The following is a 23,309-nucleotide window of genomic DNA, read 5'->3' on the forward strand; positions in this document are numbered from 1 at the left end:
AAATCGGCGTGGGGGTTCCCCCAGGTCCACATCAGACCCTTGTCCGAGCACGCTACCCGGCCGGCCAGGAAAGGGGGGACGAGCGAGCGCCCCCCCCCCTCCGAGCCGTACCAGGCCGCGTGCCCTCAACATGGGGGGTGCCTTGGGGAAGGGGGGGCCGCGCGGCCCCCCACCCCAAAGCACCTTGTCCCCATGTTGATGAGGACAAGGGTCTCCTACCGACAACCCTGGCCGTTGGTTGTCGGGGTCTGCGGGCGAGGGGCTTATCGGAATACGGGAGCCCCCTTTAATAAGGGGGCCCCCGGATACCGGCCCCCCACCCTATGTGAATGAGTATGGGGTACAATGTACCCCTACCCATTCACCTGTAAAATAAAGTACAAAAAAAACACAACACACAAGATAAAATAGTTTATTGCACAGCTCCGGGGGTCTTCCGTCTTCGGGGGTCTTCTCGCCAGACTCCTCCGCTATCTTCTTGTAGATCTTTTACTAGCGGAGGAATCCGGCTTTCTTCCTCGCCGCGGCCTCTTCTTCCGACTTCGGGGGTCTTGTCCCCCTCTTCGGTTCTTCTGCCGGGCTACCGCGCCTTCTTCTAGCTCTTTTACAGGCGGTGGCCCGGTCTTCTGTTGCCGCCGCCGCCGCCTTCCGTTCTTCTTCTTCTTCTTCTTCTCCTTCTTCTCCTGGAGATGTTGACTCGACACTCTCTCCGGCGGCAATGCCAGGGACGCGCTGCGCGGCGACTTATATAGGGACAAGGGGCGGGGTCATCGGTTGATGTCACATGGGTTGATGTCACGTGGTGACCCCGCCCCCTTACGATGTCACAGTCCCGGAGGATGCTGGGACTGTCGCCATGTGACATCAACCCATGTGACGTCAACCCATCTCACATCTCTGGGTGGGAAAAGTCCGCTCATTTCAAGTACGGCGGACTGGCACACACATGGCCGGATTGTCCGCCGAAATGCGAGTCCGGCGGGAAGATTGAAGTGCAAAACTACTTTCTAAGTCTGCCGTACTTTCGGGTCAAAAAAGTATGCCGGAGGCCACACACGGGGGGATTGTCCGGCGGACTTCAGTTTGTCAGACTTTTCCACCCGATTGTTTGATCGTGTGTACGCGGCATAAGGCTCATGTCTAATCTGGTCTACAAGAAGACCAGAACAGCTGTCACCGGAGAAATAATGCAAAATTGTTCCAGATTTTGGCATAGATGTTGTTAGTAAAGTGCCTTCTCGCACTTCACAAGGTAGAGATCATCCTGGAGCAGGCTAGGTTCTCAAACTTCCCCTATCAGTCATCCTGTTTGCAGCCATGGCCTGCGTATGTGCAAAGGGGAATTGGCTTCTGTTTCATGAGATGAATGGCCACAAGAACTCAAGGCCCTCATTGTCAAAATGGAGGAATGTATATGACTACCATGTTCACTCTCATCAGCCTCAAGAGGAATCTTTTTACGAGAAATGTTGTTGGAAAATATATAAGCTAGATTGCAGATCCATGGAGAAAATCAAGGCATTTGTTCCCTCTGCCTTGGGGTGCGGAACTGATTCAGACATCCTCCTAAGTTTGAAATTGCTGTGAGAAGCAATGTAGTCTGTCTGCTGTTGGCCCCACCTGTGGACCAGCTCATAGAAGACATACAGTGTCAGTGTAGGGCCCACTCGTGCTCTGGAAAGTTTGCATGATGGTCAGTCTGCATGTGTGTTCAAGTCCCCTAGGAGGTAAACTGCTTTCTGAATTTGCAGCGTGGGGTTCACCTCTCTTAATAGCATATTGCCACCAGTTCCTCCTGTGTGATGAATTTAGGCTACTGCTGCCATGTTGTTCAACTGCAGAGAGACTGATCTTTCCCTTGATTTTGTGTAGTAAGGCGATAGGTGCTAAAGAAGCTGATTGGATTTCTAGGGTATTTAAGACTACCCCGCTTGGCTGGGAATCTTCCATTTCTACTGAACTGACGGTTTCTCACAGTGTGCCTTCCAGGCTATCTTTGCCGAGATGAATAGTAATTGTGATCTAGTCTAATGGTTCTAACAGGGCGACTTCATAAGATTCTCCCTCTTCAGCCACCACTGTATACTCCTCATACAGAGAAGTGACAGTAGATAACTGTGCCAGACTCTTTCTCTATTGTGCTAAGAACCCCAGTTTAACCTGTCAAAATCAGAGGGCCCAAGGGATTATTGGTATGATGACATTGTGCTCCAAAGATTGAGGCACTGAGAAATGGTCAAACAAGTGGAGATTATTGCCATCATTTTCTCTGGTGGAAGCAGAACAGAGGAGTTGGCAGAGTACCTCCCAGCTAGGGCTGTAAATAATTTTTTTTCCTGGGGGGGTTCAGGTCTTTCAAACATAAAGGCATCATTTACACTTTTATGTTGGGGGAGGTACAGTAAAAACATGTGACAGCAGAGTGGGGCCATGAGGCTTTGCACTGCATAGCAGCAAAAATTATCCCCATTCAACTGAACAGAACGCCATGCACGCATTTGTGGTGCACTAGTGTTGTTTTGGATCCCAGACAAATCTCTGGCCGAGTTATCTGCACCTGGTCTAATTCAAATGTCCATGTATGCATGTTTAGAAGGAGTACGCTGACACACACTGTTCAGTGAAAAACTTCCTTTATTGCTCTGGGCATATAGCCCCTTTATAGTGGAAGATGACTCATTGTTTGCAAAGCATCATCTCAGGTGTATTCTGTGCTGTCAAGCAGAGATTGGAGGACCCTTATCTAAGGGGTCCTGGCCAGTTTCATCCAGGTTTTCTGCTGATGGCTTGTGGACTCCTGGACTCTCGGATGGGAGGGGGGTCTCTAGGTGAAGCATTTTGAGTAAGGAGATTCAGCATATATTTTGACATAATAGAAAATAGTCATTTAATCAAATTATTAAACAATCCATAACAGTGTACTCATTAGTACAACAAGCTCCTCCTAAGCTCCCTAGTTTTTTTTTTTCAATCAGCCCACTGGGTTGAACTAAAAAAAACTTACTGTGTGAACCAGGCTTTAGATATCATTCATGTTCTAAATGCCCATGGAATGGCAAATATATCATGAATACCTACAGCCAGGATCCCAAATGTATTTTTATTTTTTTGTCAGCCTGTTCACCTGATTGATAGACTGAAAGAAATTGGAACATCTGAGATCCCAGGTGCAGTTATAATTGCTGCACCATGATCATGTAAGATGTATGAATGAGACCCAAGACTGGATTTCAGCTAACCTTACGTTGAAAGTTGAGCAGGTGCAAGGGGCAGCATATTGTGGTTGGCAGTAAATTCAGTGATTTATTTAAACCTTAAAAAACTGTGTCCTAAAAAATTTTATGAAATGTTTTAAGAGATGAAATCATCTCTTAAATAAATGGGGGCAGAGCCAGGGACTGACAATCACCACTCTTTGCTCACTGAAGGCTGAGAACTGAGTGATCAGCAGTCTTTAATTGCTCTGTTTTTGATCTTAGAAGCAGCTGGGGACAGATCCAACATTGGATCGATGCTCCATTCACCTAGGTAAGTATATATATATATATATATATATATATATACACATATATATATATATATATATATATATATATATATATATATATACACATATATACATATATATATATATATATATATATATATTTATTTTTTTTTTTTTTTATCTCTTTTAAAAAAAAATACCCTCTACCTCATAAGAATTCTCCATTCCCAAGCAAAGATTCCCACTATAAAATATCTCCCTCCCTCAAATATACACTGGCTGGTGCTGATACTTGTGGCTGGTATTGGTACTTCTGGCTGGTACTGGTACTGCTGGTTTATACTGCTGGCTGGTACTGATGACTGGTACGAATGGTGGGTACTGGTACTGCTGGCAGGTACTTCTGGAGGGTACTGGTACTGATGACTGGTACTACTGGCTGGTACTGGTACTGCTGGTTGGTACTGGTACTTTTGGTACAGGTACTGGTGGTTGGTACTTGTACTGATACTGGTGGCTGGTACTGATACTGGTGGCTGCTGTTCCAGATCGTGGGTTCATGTGTCCCAACCCGCCATCCCCGAGCATAATTATGACAGAAGCATGCAGCTGCAGTGGAGAGCAGAGCCGATGCTTCCAGTCACAGGTGGAGTACATTTGGTATCACTCCACCTGTGAAGGAGCCAACGCTATACAGGAAGCATCGGCTCTGCTTCCTCTAGCCGTGGCTCCATTCTTCGCACTAAGGCTTGGAGATGGCGGGTCGGGAACCTGCGCTCTAGGCATGCCAACCCGCCATCTCAGAGCAAGACATGGCGGGCCAAATCGGAGGGTGCTACGGGCCACATGTGGCCCGAGGGCCAAAGGTTGAGCACCCCTGCTCTATTATGTCCTTGACAATGGAGCATACAAAGGAAGTACAGCAGACCTACAAATGGAGACTCAACAAATTTCTATTGAGCAACCCAGTACACTGCACTTTGCTAGAGTCATCGCCTAAAGGAATTTTTTTCAAACCAATGACACGGGATCAGTCTTACCCTCGACTCTTTGGGCGCCACATAAGGGGGGAGACTGATCCAGTTAGCTTCTAAACTGAAGCGGGAGAAAAATGCAGATATACAAAAGCTCACAGACAATTTCCTGGTCGCAAGCAAGGCGCACAAATGAAACCCTATGTCCCTTTCCAAACTAGATTCGGCCCACGTCCAACTGAACCTAGTACTAACCACTTATGCCGAAAAACATCTCCGTTGGACAGGTGCCAGGTTCTACTATCAATTTGAACAAAATAGGGGCCAAACTAGTGACAAAATTGAGCCCTAAGACACGGACCATTTCTACCCCTAAAATTCGAACAGTGGCGGGAGAATCTAATCTAGAACCCTGTTCACATCATGAAGACCTTTCAAATCTTTTATCAAAAACTATATACAGATAGCTCCCCCCCCCCGCCTTCTAAAATAGAGGCCTTCCTCAAGGACCTCCCCGTCCCTAAACTTATTGAAAACCATAGAGAGCTCCTAGACGAGTTTTCTGAAGAAGAGGTAATAGACGTAATGAAATCGCTTAAACAAGGCTCAGCCCCAGGCCCAGGCAGTTTCTCCAGCAGTTATTACAAAAAATTTGGCCCCCTGCTAGCCCCCTATATGACACAATTTTTTAACTCACTATGGGACGGAGCCCCCCTGGACAGAGATCTCAACACAGCCTTTATCTTGGTAATCCCAAAACCAGGGAAGGACAATAGTGAGGTTGGGAACTACCACCCGATCTCCCTTATAAACAATGATATCAAAATCATGACAAAAAATCTGGCTACCAGATTGTCTAGCCTAATAGTGAAGTTATATACACAAGGACTAGGTGGGCTTCATCCTGGGGAGGCAGGGCCCCGATCAGGTGAGAAGAGTTATAGATATAATTTCTCTATTGAATTCCCACTGGGATTAGGCCCTCTGCAAACTGGCATGCTCTCAATAGACCTGGAGAAGGCCTTTGATTCTGTAGCATGGCCTTACCTGTTTGAGATCCTGGAGATATGGGGATTTGGCCCTCATTTCATGGGTACCATTGAGTGAGCGAATGGGTAACATTCGCTAACTCAACTCTACCCCCAACGTGCAAGACTTAGGGGTCATTACTCAGAAAGCTTCAACGTTAGAAAGACACCAGGCAAGGTTGACCCCTTTCGTGATAGCCATTGAAACTTTAGCCATAGCTATCAGATCAAACTCAGACAACAAGGGGGTCTCATGCGGTTCCCAGGAACACAAATGCGCATTATTTGCAGATGATATGCTATTATTCATAACATCTCACTTGATCTCCAATCCTGTTCTTCTCAAAACATTACAACAATTTAGCAAGGTCTCAGGCCTCTCCATTAATACCAAAAAGTCACCAGCGTTAAACATTTCAATCCCTCCACCTCTACTAAATCAACTAAAACACAATCTACCCTTTACCTGGGCTTCCACATCGATACCGTATTTGGGGATTACTCTCCCGGATAATATTGACAAACTTTATAAATCTAACTACCCTCTGATGTTTCGGAAATTGGAAGACCTCAAAAGGGAGATGTGATCTGTCCTGGCTTGGTAGGATAAATGCGGTTAAGATGACCCTGATGCCACGGATTCTCTACCTATTCCGATGCCTACCAATTCCCAAAAAGGAGATTACTAAATTTCAATCTAAAATAGTGGACTTTGTCTGGGGGAAGACACTCACCGTCTCTCTAGAGATATCCTTTTCAGAAATAAAAACCAAGGGGGTCTGGGCCTACCAAATGTCTGGTGGTATTATCAAGCGGTGCAACTAACCCAGTTATCTACAGTATACTCCAGGGCATACAAGCCTGACTGGATTGCACTGGAAAGACAAGTGGTCCTTCACCATACAATAGATTACCTTCTGTGGTGCCCACCAAAATTAAGACCCCCCCTTAATCTCAACTCTAAAACCTCTATCTCACCTATTCCATAACCCAAGTTTCCAACCGGGGATGAATATTCAAGCCTTTAGATGGTGGTTAAATAAGGGGTTAAATTCTGGAATAATTTTTTGCTCTAGTATAGAGACACCAATCCCCCAAGACCCTAAAATAGCGTTGCTGAACCATAGAATCAACAACACTCACAAACACATGCAAGCTTTAATCTTCTTTATGTTTCTGGGTGCCTAAATATCTCTGGCAGGGGCCTGGAAGAAACCCAGGGTCCCTATCCAAGCGACAAAATGCAAGATATCCTGGATAATGACCCAAGAACATATGACAGCAATGCTCTTGGACAGGGCCCAAAAGTTTGTGGCCATATGGGAGCCTTGGGCGGTGTACACCAAGGTCCCTCTATATCCAGGTCAGATTTCACCCTGAACAGCTTCTCCACCAGAGGTGACCCCCTCTGTCTTCCTCTCCTTTCCTCTCCCACTCTTTCTTACCTCTTCTTCTCTTCTCTCCTTTCTACCTACTACCAGGTAAGCCCCTGGCATGAAGGGACATCAGAGGCTGTTACCTGTTCTTTGGCACAAGACAAACATACACTGGGACTGTTGAATGAAGATGTTCCCAGGAACCAGGGTAATCTCGACAAGAGGAAGGGAATACCTCACGAGTAGACTGAGTACAGGGTCTGGATACGACTTTATATAGATATGGGAAGGGGGTTAGAAGATGCTCAAAGGGCCCAGCAAGAGCCAAACAGATCGCAGTGTGATCCCAAGGTGGTGACCCATAAAGCTCTCTGGTACCGATATGGTATGAGAATGTCTCTTCTGATCTCTCCAGAAGCAATTTCCATTGACCCTAACTTGAATCCTCGAGCTAACTACATTTCTTTGTTACATTGTTTTAGCAAGATTGTTCCCAATAGCTCTTTGAAGCATCTTCAATAGCTTTTCAACTTAGAGGTATTAAAAAACCCAAGCTCTGCTATTTTACACAGTTTTTGATTGTTGATGCACTGTATATGCCTTTGTCCTTTCTGACAGGGTCATGTTGGCCCCGGTTATGAGATAAGGATTGTATAATAATCATTTGTTCTCTAGTTGTAGAATTCTCAATAAACATATTGAAAGAGAAAATTACCACATGATGGCTTCCCACCTTTGAATTTGAGGGTCTTTTGTATAAATGGTGACTGACTCATGGTTTGAGGACAAATAGGATGGCCAGCTGAAAAAAACAAGGATAGCTGAAAAGGAAAATAGCATCAGCGAGCGAAAGGTTTAAAGATGAAAGAGAAAAATATACATTGGTAACAAAAAACAAAAAAATGAAAAAGTGTTCCCTTTTTTTTTTGTTCTTTTAAACAAAATTATAAAGGGAAATAAATTATTGCCCATACATACACATATGAATATGTGCATAAACACATATATACAAACACAGGGTTGTTATTTTTGTGCCATACCTGAAACAAACAGCAGAGTGCATTGAAGTGCACACAAAAGGTCAGAGATATGTGCACTGTGGGACCGCATTATGTTACTGGGAGTAAGGTAACAGAGGTATTGGAATGGTGGAGTGGGCGCAGGCTCAGCACATCCTTCCTATAAAAACAAATAAGTTATAGTGTGCAGTGACATGGGACAGTACTTTGTCAGAAGAATTCTGCACTTTTACTGCACACAGTGAAGGCTCATCTCTAAGTCAGGGAGCTGCCGTAGTATTAGATTCTTCAAATGACCTCAATCTCCACCTGGTCCCAGGCATTGATGATGGCGTTCCATGTGAAAGGTACCCCCGTGTGCAGGGCAAGTAGGCCCCACATACATAAGGATTCCTTTAAAGCATTTTATACAGCACAGTGCTTCTGCTTTGTAATTTTACCCCCCCCCCATATCACCTGAAATACCTGGTTGATCCTGCCTGGTTCTGCCCTTCCCTATGTAAACTGACCACAGTGTATCATGGCTACTGAGCCCTGACACAGTGGTCAATTTACCTGCCTCCCTCCCCTCTCTGCCTGTCAGCGCTTGTGTTTGTAAGATGCCCCCCACCCTCCTGATGCTATATGTTATAAAATACATATTAAAAAACTGTCACTGCCAGCCCCACTTTTATGTAGCCAAAGCACACACTGTAAATATTTATGCAAAACAAATGTTAAGAACTTCGGGTATTGAGTCTGACTTAGTGGAAGGGGACCTCTCTTACGGCTCTGGTTCTGGTCTCACTGGAATGGGAACAGAGAGACCGGAGCACAGTGGGGTAGGAGAGTCCAGCCAGGTGCAGCAGCAGGTGTCAGGAGATGAGGATCCTCTGAAGCAGGAACTCTCTGTAGCAGGGAAGCAGAAGGCTGCAGGCCACTGGATCAGGATGGATGGATGGATCCTCCGGAGGCAAGGTAGCAGATACAGGAACAGGCAGGAGACAGCAGAGGTATCAGGTGCAAGCAAGGTTCGGCAACAGGAAATCAGTCCAAGAAGGGTCAAACAAGCCGGGGTCGGAGCAGGAGAGGTCAGCAAGGTCAGACGAAGCCGGGTCAGATATCAGATAGGTAGCAGGTAGGTAAATAGGTATTCTCAGGCACTAGCTGCAGACGAGACAGCACAGAACCACTGCAACTGCGCCTTTAAAAAGGGCCACTGGCGCCAATCGAGCTAACGCTCGTCCGTGCGTGCGTGTACCGCGCGCACATACGATCGACGTGCACCCGCGCGCGTTGGAAGACGCTCGTGCCCACGACGACCCGCGGCACGAATGCGCGTGCGCGTACGGAAAGTCGATCGTACGGAACGGACGGATTCCTGACATTGCCCCCCCACAAGGGGCAACCTCCGGGTGCCCCAAGTGGCTCTTTTCTCCGGGTGTGCAGCAAAGAAGGCTCGGATCAGTCTATCAGCATGTATATTGGAAGCAGGTTCCCAAGAATTATCCTCCGGGCCATAGCCCTTCCATTTAATTAGAAACTGACCTTGTCCCCGTCGTTTTCTGAAATCCAGAATGGCCTCCACTTCAAATTCCTCGCTGCCATCAATCAGCACGGGGTCAGGTGGCCTTGTTTCTCTACCAGGGAAGGGATCAGGTACAGCAGGCTTGAGAAGAGCTACATGAAAAACTGGGTGTATTCGCATGGAATCAGGCAGGGACAACTCATAAGACACCTCGTTAATCCTCCTCTTAACGGGAAACGGGCCCAGAAACTTGGGTGCCAATTTCCTGGAGGGACATGCTAGTTTTAAATTAGAAGAAGACAGCCATACCTGGTCCCCGACTTGAAGGATCAATTCACCCCTTCTTCCACGGTCAAAACTCTTCTTGATGTCAGCCTGAGCCTTGGTTATGACCTCCTGCAGGGTCCGATTATTCTGCTGGAGAAAGGATACCGTATCCTGTACTGCTGGCACATGAGATTCTGTAAGGACATCGGGAAGAAAAGACAAGTTAAAACCGTAATTGGCAAAGAACGGGGACTGCCCGGTGGTGGCATGGCTGGCATTGTTGTAGGCGAATTCCGCCAGTGGTAACAGGGAAACCCAATTGTCTTGGACAAAAGAAGAAAAGCACCTAATATACTGCTCGAGGGTCTGATTGGTGCGCTCCGTTTGCCCATTGGTCTGTGGGTGGTAGGCAGAGGACAGGGCCAAATCGATCTTTAAAGACTCACAAAGGGCTCGCCAGAAACGGGAGGTGAACTGAACCCCTCTATCAGACACGATATTGGTGGGCACCCCGTGGAGCCTGATTATTTCTTTAATAAAGACATGGGCAGTCTCGGTCGCGGAGGGGGTTCCCCTTAAGGGTAAGAAGTGTGCCATCTTGGTCAGACGGTCACAAACTACAAAGATGGCAGTGCAGTTCTCAGACGGGAGAAGTTCCACAATAAAATCCATAGTGATCATCCGCCAAGGGCGGTCGGGTGCGGGAAGAGGTTTAAGTAGCCCCCAAGCCCGAATTCTGGGAACCTTATTCCGATTGCATACGGGGCAGGAACTTACATACTGCTTGCAAAACTCCCTCATTCCTGGCCACCAGAAGGAGCGCTGTACCAGTTCAAAAGTCTTACGGACACCAAAGTGCCCAGCGAGTGGGTGGTCATGAAGGAGGCCCAAAACCTTAATTCTCACATCTTCGGGGACGAAGATCAGGTTATCCTTCCAAAACAAACCTTCTCTGGACGCTAGTGAGAGTCCCGGGGGACAGGAAGATGTGGAGGAGGCGCTCCTTAGCAGAGACACTAGGTCTGGCTGAATGAGTAGGAAGGTGTTAGCAGGGAGGATGGTATCCGGGGGTGTGATGTCCTTGGGGCTGTCAAACATACGGGAAAGGGCATCAGGCTTGACGTTTCTTGATCCAGGGCGATAGGTTATGTGGAAACAGAACCGGGAGAAAAAGAGGGCCTAGCGAGCCTGCCGAGGTTTTAAGCGTTTTGCGGTACGGAGGTACTCGAGGTTCTTGTGGTCCGTGTAGATGAGCACGGGGTGTACCGCCCCCTCGAGTAAGTATCTCCACTCCTCCAAAGCAGACTTGATGGCAAGTAACTCCCGGTCGCCCACATCATAATTCCTCTCCGCCGGAGAGAGTTTTCGGGAAAAGAACCCCACGGGGTGCATCAGGTCGTCTTTGCCTAAGCGTTGGGAGACCACTGCCCCTACTGCTATCTCGGAGGCGTCTACCTCCAGAATATAAGGTCTAGATGGATCTGGGTGGCTAAGGATAGGAGCAGAGGTGAACAGGTCCTTAAGTCTTTTGAAGGCGGCCTGGGCTTCAGGGCCCCAATGGAAGCGCGTATTCAGTTTGGTAAGCTGGGTGATGGGCGAGATAATGGCTGAGAAACCCCTGATGAATTTTCTATAAAAATTGGCAAAGCCCACAAAGCGTTGGATGCCTTTCTTGTCAGAGGGGGCTGGCCATTCGAGGACAGCAGCGACCTTCTGCGGGTCCATCCTGATGCCCGCTGGAGAGATTTCAAGGCCGAGGAATTGGATCTCCTGTTGTTCGAATTTACACTTTTCGGCTTTAGCGTAGAGTCCATGTTGCCGGAGCTGAAGCAATACTCTGCCAACGTGTCCCCGGTGCTGCTCCAGGGACCCAGAGAAGATCAGGATGTCATCGAGGTATACGATGACGAAGATATCCAAGAAGTCCCGGAAGACGTCGTTAATTAAGTGCTGAAAGGTAGCTGGGGCGTTGCATAACCCGAAAGGCATCACCAGATACTCGTAGTGCCCAAAACGAGTTCGGAACGCAGTTTTCCATTCGTCACCTGCTCGAATGCGGACCAAATTATAGGCTCCCCTCAAGTCTAGCTTAGTGAAGATAGTGGCCGACCTTAGCTTTTGGAAGAGTTCTGGAATCAGGGGTAGAGGGTAGCGGTTTTTAATTGTGACCCTGTTCAGCTCCCGGTAGTCCACACAGGGTCGAAGGGTCTGGTCCTTCTTAGTAACAAAAAATATTCCAGCCCCGGCAGGAGATGTAGAGTGCCGGATGAACCCCTTTTGGAGGTTCTCAGAGATGTATGTCTTCAGAGCCTCCTGTTCTTTCTCGGACAACGGATAGACTCGTCCAAACGGAATCTCTGCCCCAGGGAGGAGCTCTATGGGACAGTCATAGGGGCGATGCGGGGGTAAGGAATCAGCCCCCCGTTTACTGAAAACGTCCAGAAACTCATGGTAAGGCTCGGGGACGGATTGACATAAGTCCAGATCTGGGTCTAGGCTGAGAAGAGTTCCGGATTGTTCAGAAGCCCCTGAAAAGCAGTGGTCCTGGCAGTAAGAGGAGAGGAACTTCACCTCCCCCGAAGTCCAGTTAATGGAGGGATTGTGGGCCTGCAGCCATGGGATGCCCAGAATCACAGGAAAAAGTGGGGATGAAATTACATCAAGGATCAGTAGTTCCGTGTGTTGGCAAAAGGTGGAGGTAGGTAGTGGAAGGGTCTCCTGGGTGACTCGGCCGGACTTAATCTGGGACCCATCAGCCAAGAAGATAGCGAGTCCATGAGTCTTTTGCTTGAGTGGAATGGAGTGTAGGTCGGTGAAGGCGGAATCAATGAAGCAACCGCAGGCTCCGGAGTCAAGGATGGCGTTGACGTGGATCGTTCTTCCCGAAAGCTGAAACGAGAGCAGAAGGGCGACATGGAGAGAGTTGGAGGGAGAAATACAGGTACTGCGAGACACTGAAGAAAGGCACTTACGTGACTTCACCGGACAGTTGGCCACATAATGTCCGGAGCCGCCACAGTATAGACACAAGTTCATCTGACGGCGGCGGGCTCGCTCTTCAGGTGACAGGGAAGGTCGGAGAAGTCCAAGCTGCATAGGTTCCTCAGGAGCAGGAGGCACGCTGGCAGGTCCTCTTTGAGGGAGAGGAGAGAAGAAAGGTGTGGAAGATGGGGTCCTGGCCGTCATCCAGGCAGGTCTCAGTGGTTGGGAGGAGCGTTCGGCCCTGCGCTCGCGAAGTCTGCGGTCTATCTGAATGGCCAGAGCAATCAAGTCCTCTAAGGCGTCGGGGGCGCCAACGCGAGCCAACTCGTCCTTGAGACCTTCAGACAGGCCCATGCGGAATTGGTGTCTAAGGGCTGACTCATTCCACTGGGTATCTGCGCTCCAGCGTCTAAAGTCCGAGACATAGTCCTCGGCCGTCCTACGGCCTTGCTGGAGCGCAGTTAATGCAGATTCTGCGGTGGCAGCCCGTTGGGGGTCATCGTAAAGTTGTGCCATCCCTTCGAAGAAGGTGGAGAGGGTCTGTGTAAGGGGGCTGTCATTCTCCAGGAGATGGTGGGCCCAAGACTGAGGTTCTTCTTGCAAGAGAGAAATGACGAAACCCACCTTAGTCGCCTCCAGCGAAAAAGTCCTGGGCTGGAGGGCAAAGTAAAGCTGGCAGGCGTTGCGAAAAGCCCGGAACTTGGAGCGATCCCCAGAAAATCTTTCGGGAATGGGAACCCTAGGCTCAGGTGGGAGCATCATGACTGTCGAATGAGCTGCAGGCTGGGCAGGAGGAGGCTGAGGTGTGGTGTCTGGAGACCCTGAAATGGAGAGATGCTGGACCCGCTCCTCCAATCTAGTGTAGCCATCCTGCAGGGACTTCACGGCCTGGGTGAGAGCCGCAAGGTGAGAGCAAATCTCCTTCATGGCGGAGGCCCCTTCCGCAGACTCAGACATGGCTGTCTCGTACTGTTAAGAACTTCGGGTATTGAGTCTGACTTAGTGGAAGGGGACCTCTCTTACGGCTCTGGTTCTGGTCTCACTGGAATGGGAACAGAGAGACCGGAGCACAGTGGGGTAGGAGAGTCCAGCCAGGTGCAGCAGCAGGTGTCAGGAGATGAGGATCCTCTGAAGCAGGAACTCTCTGTAGCAGGGAAGCAGAAGGCTGCAGGCCACTGGATCAGGATGGATGGATGGATCCTCCGAAGGCAAGGTAGCAGATACAGGAACAGGCAGGAGACAGCAGAGGTATCAGGTGCAAGCAAGGTTCGGCAACAGGAAATCAGTCCAAGAAGGGTCAAACAAGCCGGGGTCGGAGCAGGAGAGGTCAGCAAGGTCAGACGAAGCCGGGTCAGATATCAGATAGGTAGCAGGTAGGTAAACAGGTATTCTCAGGCACTAGCTGCAGACGAGACAGCACAGAACCACTGCAACTGCGCCTTTAAAAAGGGCCACTGGCGCCAATCGAGCTAACGCTCGTCCGTGCGTGCGTGTACCGCGCGCACATACGATCGACGTGCACCCGCGCGCGTTGGAAGACGCTCGTGCCCACGACGACCCGCGGCACGAATGCGCGTGCGCGTACGGAAAGTCGATCGTACGGAACGGACGGATTCCTGACAACAAAGCCTCTAAATTACGTTTTTCAGAGCTCTTCAGGCCAGTCAAGTGACTTCCGGCCGCGCCTCCTCCCCCATCTAAGGGCTTCAGCGGGAGGGGCTAAGCAGTCAGCACAGCAATCACATGACCTCCCCGGGTGATGTCAGAGGGAGAGCTTGGCCCTTCCCACTCTTGCTTATACAGTGGTGTGAAAAAGTGTTTGCCCCCTTCCTCATTTCCTGTTCCTTTGCATGTTTGTTACACTTAAGTGTTTCGGAACATCAAACCAATTTAAACAATAGTCAAGGACAACACAAGTAAACACAAAATGCAATTTGTAAATGAAGGTGTTTATTATTAAAGGTGAAAAAAAATCCAAACCATCATGGCCCTGTGTGAAAAAGTGATTGCCCCCCTTGTTAAAACATACTATAACTGTGGTTGTCCACACCTGAGTTCAATTTCTCTAGCCACACCCAGGCCTGATTATTGCCACACCTGTTCACAATCAAGGCATCACTTAAATAGGAGCTGCTTGACACAGTAAGGTCCACCAGAAGATCCTTAAAAGCTACACATCATGCCGAGACCCAAAGAAATTCAGGAACAATTGAGAAAGAAAGTAATTGAGATCTATCAGTCTGGAAAGGGTTATAAAGCCATTTCCAAAGCTTTGGGAATCCAGCGAACCACAGTGAGAGCCATTATCCACAAATGGCGAAGACATGGAACAGTGGTGAACCTTCCCAGGAGTGGCCGGCCGCCCAAAATTACCCCAAGAGCGCAGCGACGACTCATCCAAGAGGTCACAAAAGACCCCACAACAACGTCCAAGGAACTGCAGGCCTCACTTGCCTCAGTTAAGGTCAGCGTTCATGCCTCCACCATCAGGAAAAGACTGGGCAAAAATGGCCTGCATGGCAGAGTTCCAAGGAGAAAACCACTGCTGAGCAAAAAGAACATCAAAGCTTGTCTCAATTTCTCCACAACACATCTTGATGATCCCCAAGACTTTTGGGACAACATTCTGTGGACTGATGAGACAAAAGTGGAACTCTTTGGAAGGTGTGTGTCCAAGTATATCTGGCGTAGAAGGAACACTGCATTTCATAAAAAGAACATTATACCAACAGTAAAATATGGTGGTGGTAGTGTGATGGTCTGGGGCTGTTTTGCTGCTTCAGGACCTGGAAGACTTGCCGTGATAAAAGGAACTATGAATTCTGCTGTCTACCAAGAGATCCTGAAGGAGAATGTCCGACCATCTGTTCGTGTACTCAAGCTGAAACGAACTTGGGTTCTGCAGCAGGACAATGATCCTAAACACACCAGCAAGTCCACCACCGAATGGCTGAAGAAAAACAAAATGAAGACTTTGGAGTGGCCTAGCCAAAGTCCTGACCTGAATCCTATTGAGATGTTGTGGTATGACCTTAAAAAGGCCGTTCATGCTCGAAAACCCTCTAATGTAACTGAATTAGGACAATTCTGCAAAGATGAGTGGGCCAAAATTCCTCCAGGACGCTGTAAAAGCCTCATTGCACGTTATCGCAAACGCTTGGTTGCAGTTGTTGCTGCTAAGGGTGGCCCAACCAGTTATTAGGTTTAGGGGGCAATCACTTTTTCACACAGGGCCATGATGGTTTGGATTTTTTTTCACCTTTAATAATAAACACCTTCATTTACAAATTGCATTTTGTGTTTACTTGTGTTGTCCTTGACTATTGTTTAAATTGGTTTGATGTTCCGAAACACTTAAGTGTGACAAACATGCAAAGGAACAGGAAATGAGGAAGGGGGCAAACACTTTTTCACACCACTGTACATCGGAGTAGGAGAGCGGCTGGGAGTCCTGTGACCGGCCTGAAGACATCTGAAAAACTGTATTTAAAGGCTTCGATTTCCACAAATATTTACACTGGCTGTTATGGCTACATAAAAGAGGGGCTGGCAGTAACAGTTTTATAAGGGTTACAAACCCTATAAGCCGGCCATTGATGGTTTGAATTTCAACCCGCTTGGTTGCATGAAAAAAAACTGTTCATGTGTACCTGACTTAGGTTAAAGGTTATCTCTGACTACAAACCTGCTTCGGCTAGACTTGACCTTCACACACCCCTCTAGCTTGTCCCCTGATAGCTAATCTAATCTAAATGGCCAAAATGTCTACATGAGTCAGCGATCTTCTGGAATACATTGGGGGTAGGAGGGTCATTGTTTGGTTATCATGAATCCGGGGACATGGGCCTATCCTAATGGCTGTCCATTGAGAAGGTAGGTCTTTACAGGTCCTGAAATAAACAGTGGCATGTGATGACATTACAATGAGGGGCAGCAGCAAGACCAGTTGGTGAAAGATCACTGCTTTTCCGTCCCTGAAGAGGTGCCATAAAGGATCATATGATGGCAGATTCAGGTAAAAAAAAAAATGACCATGCAGGAAACGGGTGCCTGTAAATAAAAACAAACTGTGCAGTTTTGACTAAAATTGGTTATTGTTCTTGCTTTGGGTACAGGCAATTTAAAGTAGAACTAAATTTTTTTTTTACATTTTTGATTGATTAAGGGAGATTTATAAACCATCTGTCTGTTTTTTTTTTAGGTTTTAAGGCTTAGAACTTGGCACTTTAATTGGGTTGTAAAGGTAAAAGTTTTTTCACCTTCTATGAATTAAGGTGAAAAAACATCTGAAAATGCTGGCGCCCCCAGCCCCCTGTTTTACTTATCCGGCCCCTCGAAAGTCCCGCACTCGCCCCGGACGTCCTCTTCGCCGCTCACCCTGGCCATTGATTGGCTAGAGCTGCTGTCAATCACATCCAATGATGCGCTGCGCCGGGGCCGAATGATACAGCAAGTGGCTACGGTCGCTTTCTGTATTACGGGAGGGCGTCCGTGAGCACTCTACACTATGCAAGGGAGCTTGCATGAAGATGTGGAGTCCTTGCAGGAAAGAGCCGAAACAGCCGCCGAGGGACCCCAGAAGACCAGGTTCGGGGGCCACTCTGTGCAAAACGAGCTGCAGAGTGGAGGAAAGTATAACATGTTTGTTTTTTTTAATTTTTTTATTTTGCCTTTAGTGATCCTTTAAGGCTTATGCCGTGTACACATGAGCGGAATGTCCGACAGAAAAAGTCAGACGGAGGTTTTTCATCATATATTCTGATCGTGTGTATGCCTCATCTGACTTTTATTACGAAAATTCTGATGGACCTAGAAATAGAACATGTTTTAAATTTCCGGCGGAACCGATTCCTATCGGAAAAACTGCTCGACTGTATGCTGTTCCAACGGACCGAAAACGACGCATGCTCTGAAACAAGTACGAGATGGAGGTTATTGGCTACTGGCTATTGAACTTCCTTTTTCTAGTCCCATCGTATGTGCTGTATGTCACCGCCTTCTTAACGGTCGGACTTTGATGTGATTGTGTGTACGCAAGACAGTTTCAGCGGAACTCCGTCGGAAAAAAAAAACGGTCGTATGTACGCACCATCACAGTCAGGAGCAAGGGCTCAGAGGTCAGAGACATTTTTATGGGACACTTTTTGGAACCTAAACCTTATAACCTAAAAAAAAAAAAAAAAAAAAAAAAAAAGAAAGAACATGTCTCTTATGTTTTCACTTTAAGAATGCTTTTAGTCCTTGGCAGGAATGGACAAATCTGCTTGAGTTCAGTTAGCCAATGGTTTGGTGAATCCTGTTTGCACCAGAACTTATCAGTGAATCCAATGGAAGTCTTTGGAAGGTGAATCTTGTTAATAAGTTGAGGCCATATTTATGGCTAATAGGTAAATTGCTGTAAAAACAAGGCATAGTGACCTGGACTCTGCCATGGGAAACACATATCATTGCAAAAACATTTTGTAATAAATACCATACAGTGGGGAGCAGTTAAAGTGTAACTGTAGCTTGTGAAAATAAAATTGGCAGACAGGCAGGATTTTTTAATGCAGAGAAGACATACTTTGCTCCTTCTGGATTAAAGTGGTAGTAAACTCTGTAAAGTGGTAGTAAACTCTGTAATGAAAAAAAAAAATAATAATTTCCTCCCGCAAGGCAATGTTATAATGCGCTAGTATGCATCACATACTAGCACAATATGTGAAACTTAACTTAAAACGAAGCCTCCCAGTGATACGCTGTCACAGCTGATGGGCCATCCGTTTTCACCTGGTCTTCCTTCTGGGTTGGCTTGCTCCGGTCCTTTGATTGAACGAGCTGCGATGATATCACTACCGTGCATCTGTGCGGCACAAGGCTCCAAAGGAACACCACAGGCATGCGCATGGGAGCAGCTGTTTATGGCACAGGGCTCTGAAGGAATGGCACGGGCATGCACATGGGAGCAGCTGTTTATGGCACAGGACTCTGAAGGAATGGCACGGGCATGCCGTGTCTTTAGAGCATATGACGTCACCGGTGGCTTAACAAGTAAATATTTTTTTTTTTTTTTTTTTAACAAGTAAATATTTCCTTAACGGTGCATGTTTAGGAGATATTTACTGTACCTATAAGTAAGCCTAATTTTAGGTCTACCTATAGGTAGAAATCAACCAAGGGAGTTTGCTCCCACTTTAAAGCTACTTATCTGCCTCTTCACCCATGTATAGTGAGACGTACATGCGCAGCTCACTGTAAGAATCCGGCAATGCCGAATCTGAGTGAACTCCCGTACATGGGCAAAAGTGACGTCATCCCCGTACGGCCAATGACAGCCAATGAGACCTGGAAGCCAGCTGCCCGAAGATGTCAGCGGCTGAGCAGGGAGCTTGAGGAGACCACCTCGTTGGAACTGAGGTGAGTACTTTAAGCACACCCTCTTGCCTGAATTCCTGAGCTAAGGGTAGATTGATTCCAGGAAGTAAATTCTACATTAACCCCTTACCGACCGCCGCATGACGATGTACGTTCCTTTTTTGAAGAGGGATATCTCGGTAACGGCAGTAGCTGTTGCCACAACTGAGGTATCCATCTCTTTAGGCGACGGGAGAGGTGCTCTCCCATGCCCTCCGCCGCTTACCGGAGCCGTCGACAGCGGAGGAGGCGATCGGGCCCTATCTGTGGCTGAGTATTGAGACGAGTGAGACTAAGATGGCCCCCACCTGTCTCCATACCATAGCAGGGAGGAGGCGACATCAAAATGTCACTTCCGCCCATACGTCTTTTTCAAATGACAATTTTATTTATTTATTTTTTTATTGCATTTAAGTCTAAATATGAGATCTGAGGTCTTTTTGACCCCAGAGCTCATATTTAAGAGGACCTGTCATGCCCGTCATGCTTTTTTCTATTACAAGGTATGTTTACATTCCTTGTAATAGGAATAAAAGTGACCCAAATTCTTTTTAAAAAAAACAGTGTAAAAAGAAATGAAATAAAATAATAATAAAATAAAAAAAATAAAAAAAAATTCAAAGCTCCCGACCCGACGAGCTTGCGTGCAGAAGCGAACGCATACGTGAGTAGCGCCCGCATATGAAGACGGTGGTCAAACCACACATGTTAGGTATCGCCGCGATCGTTAGAGCGAGAGCAATAATTCTAGCCCTAGAAGTCAAAACATGCAACCTGTAGAATTTTTTAAATGTCGCCTATGGAGAATTTTAAGGGTAAAAGTTTGACGCCATTCCACAAGAGGGAGCAATTTTGAAGTGTAACATGTTGCATATCAATTTACTTGGCATAACATTATCTTTCACAATATAAAAAAAAGATTGAGCTAACTTTACTGTTGTCTTATTTTGTTATTCAAAAAAGTGCGCTTGTAAGACCACTGTGCAAATACGGTGTGACAAAAAGTATTGCAATGACCGCCATTTTATTCTCTATGGTGTTAGAAAAAAAATGTATAATGTTTGGAGGTAATTTTGTAGCAAAAAACACTGAGTCTGAAAAAGAGGCCTGGTCCTTAAGTGTCTACAATTGTCCCTATCCCTGTACATTGCACACTCACATTAGTCCCTACCCTCAAGGAGCCCACAATCCAAGGTCCCCATTCATATACTAGGGCCAATTTTGGACAGAAGCCAATTAACCTACCTGCATGTCTTTGGAGGAAGTACCCGGAGGAAACCCATGCAGGCTCAGGGAGAACATGCAAACTCCAGGCAGGTGGTGTTGTGGTTGGGATTTGAACCAGTGACCCTTTTTACTGCTAGGCGAGAGTGCTAACCACTACGCCTCTGTGCCACCCATCTGCCCTTACTCAACATGGCCACTCCCAGAAATGCTAGGGGGTGTTTTTCAAAGTGTTTTCTCAGTAAAATAAAGCATGTAGACATGAATGGATGGGGACGTTTGCTTTGAATATTTTTGGTTTGTGGTGCACGCATACAGTATAGCTTTAACTATCAAGAGTTTTACTGCACTATACCTTTTATATAACCTCGAAATTATTTTATTGTTTTGAAAAGCCAAAATAAAAGGAAAAGTATTGATAAGAAAATGGGTTAAACCAATCATTTTTGCTCCTGTAGTTATGGGAGGCATGGCAGGGTGTGTTTTTTGCCTATATACTGCATGCTGTTATGTGTCCCCCTTTCCCATCTCACAAAGTTGGGAGGCATACATATGTAAGTCCACCAGTAAAAGCGCACACGCAATACAAAAATCTGAAGTTACATTTCATCCGACTAACGATCTGACAATGTTCTGATCATTAGTATAGTGCTTTCAACAGCCGATTCCGAATTTTCGGATGACAAAACCTGGATGTACAGGCTATACAATCAACACAATGTCTTAAAGCGGAGGTCCACCCTAAAGTGGACCTTCCGCTCATTGGAATCCTCCCCCCCTCCAGCGCCACAATTGGCACCTTTCAGGGGGGAGGGGGGTGCAGTTACCTGGATAATCCAGGTAACTGCACCCACTTCCGGGATAGCCCTCTGCGGAAAGGGGCGTAGATTACGCCCCTTTCCGAAAGTCCCCCGCTGCCTGCTGGGAAACACACAGATCCCAGAGGCAGCGGGTCCATCCTCATTGCGCAGCGCGGCTCGCGCATGCGCAGTAGGGAACCGGGAAATGAAGCCGAAAGGCTCCACTTCCTGATTCCCATACCCAAGATGGCGGCGGCAGCACCTGAGAGACGATCGAGAGATCGGCTTCGGGTGCCGACATGGCGGGGGCGCTGGACAGGTAAGTGTCACTATTTTAAAAGTCAGCAGCTGCAGTATTTGTAGCTGCTGGCTTTTAAAAAAAAAAAAAAACGCGGAGTCCCGGCGGACTCCCGCTTTAATTAGTACGGTTTTCGTCCAAAAAAAAAATAGTAAGAGCAAGACCACGCTTGCTCAGAAACTAAAGAACAAAACAATTACATCACTTCTGAAGTCGTACGAGAATTTTCGTATGTTGTATAAAGCCCCGTACACATGATCAAAAAATCATACGAAGAATAGCGATTTCAGCATGACCGTACAATAATCTGATCGTTACTACAGAGCTTTCGAGAGCCGATCAGGAGTTTATCTGATATTATCCGATTAGACATGCATGACATTTTTTTCCGTACGATCCCAAATTGGACAATTTTCGTTTAGTTAGTACAGTTGTCGTGCGAAAATGCAATACAAATACACTACGACGCATTACATCACTTGCGATTTTTTATTCGGTCATACAAGTTTTCTTGACTTTAGTAAACTCTCCAGGCTCGATCTGAGATTAATAGGGGGGAAAAAAACGGCTGATCTCATTGGGGGTTATTTAGGAAAGGCAAATCCACTTTGCACTGAAAGTGCAGTCGCTGTAAATCTGAGGGGGTAGATCTGAAATGAGGGGAAGCTCTGCTGATTTTATCATCCAATAATGTGCAAGCTAAAATGCTGTTATTTTCCTTGCATGTCCCCCTCGGATCTACAGCGTCTTTACTTCCAAGTGCACTCCCAGTGCAAAGTGGAGTTTCCTTTAGTAAATAACCCCCGGTGTGTGTACCAGGCATAACCTTTTCACTTTTGATAATGAAACTAGCATGCAACAAAAATTTTATGAAATCTGATCGTGTGTACCAGGCTTATGGGTACAGTCAGTGTTTCATGTTAACATAAAGAGGGAGAGAGGGGAAGCTATTGTCATATATACAATGCCAGCGTTACATCCTCTTCCTCCAGCTCCCTTGTGCCTTTTGACTTGTGTAAACCAATCAGCGACAAACCGCCTCTCCTTTGCGACCAATGAAATTGCTGTCCATGGAAATTTAAAAATACGCTAAGTGGAGTAGTGGGTTGGGCAGTCTGTCGGGAGGGCTTGTAGGCGTTGATATTTCTACCAATAGGTGGCTCGGTTCGCTTAACAGACAGCGAAGTGATCCAATTAAGGGCTTGCCGGGCGGAGCCGTTTGTGGCACGGCGTCCGAAGTACATTTAGCGTGTGGGGCTTTAAACTTTCCAGTGGATTTTAATTCAGCGATTGTCTTTCTGATCGTGATCGATCCCGTCTCTTGTTAGCTCCGGTTGGTGTTGGAGTCGCTCGGCCCGCAGTCATCATGGGGAGAGGTAATGGAAGTCTTATTGCTGTGATCACTCGGTGACTATGGATCGGTTGTGATTGCTGAGTTTTATGTGGGTCAGCTACCGGATTAAAGCAGGGTATAGTCAGATGACGTTACTGGCATCATATGGCTACAAGGGAGAGTTGTATGCTGGTTACTTTAAGGGTTAGTCCACCTTTTATAATCACATGTGCAGCTCAGTAAAGATGGCTTAGTTATTTACAGATCATGGTGTAGTGTGGCCAATCTGATCTTCGTTCTAAGTACTACATACATGCACATCAAGCATTGCTTCTTACCAAGCTTGGCCAAGAAAGTAGCAGGTCATTTGTTCGGTTCACATTGGTGCGATGTCAGAACCCTGCGACTCTAGTGCGGGTACCTGAATCACACAGCGCTTCGCACTGAGATCTGCCAACCGCTGGGGGTGTCAATGTAGACTTGAAATTCCCAAATCGGTTCGCAGTGTGAACTGTGAAAGGCTGGGTTCACACCGCTGCGGGTGGGAGACCCGGATGTGATTCGCACTGCAGTGCAAATCACATCCGATCTCTGTAGCGATGCGAGTTCAGCCATACAGAT

The 23,309-nt window shown here is 47.0% G+C and overlaps 1 protein-coding gene across 2 annotated transcripts in view; it reads left to right on the top strand.

Annotated features, from left to right (window-relative positions):
* The first annotated feature begins 22,572 nt into the window (after positions 1–22,572).
* The window catches only part of KMT5A (lysine methyltransferase 5A), a 28,027-nt gene continuing 27,290 nt past the window's right edge, over positions 22,573–23,309 (top strand). Inside the window, exon 1 of one of the 2 annotated variants that reach the window (XM_077461918.1) lies at positions 22,573–22,731. In XM_077461918.1, the coding sequence (XP_077318044.1) occupies positions 22,722–22,731 (10 nt within the window). In that variant the 5' untranslated portion in view covers positions 22,573–22,721. The remainder of the gene's footprint in view (positions 22,732–23,309) is intronic. The other variant, XM_077461917.1, reaches the window with a different exon arrangement.

The sequence above is a fragment of the Lithobates pipiens genome, unplaced genomic scaffold, assembly GCF_037356315.1.
Source record: "Lithobates pipiens isolate NorthernLeopardFrog02 unplaced genomic scaffold, aLitPip1_a1.2 Scaffold_3, whole genome shotgun sequence".
NCBI lineage: Eukaryota > Metazoa > Chordata > Amphibia > Anura > Ranidae > Lithobates > Lithobates pipiens.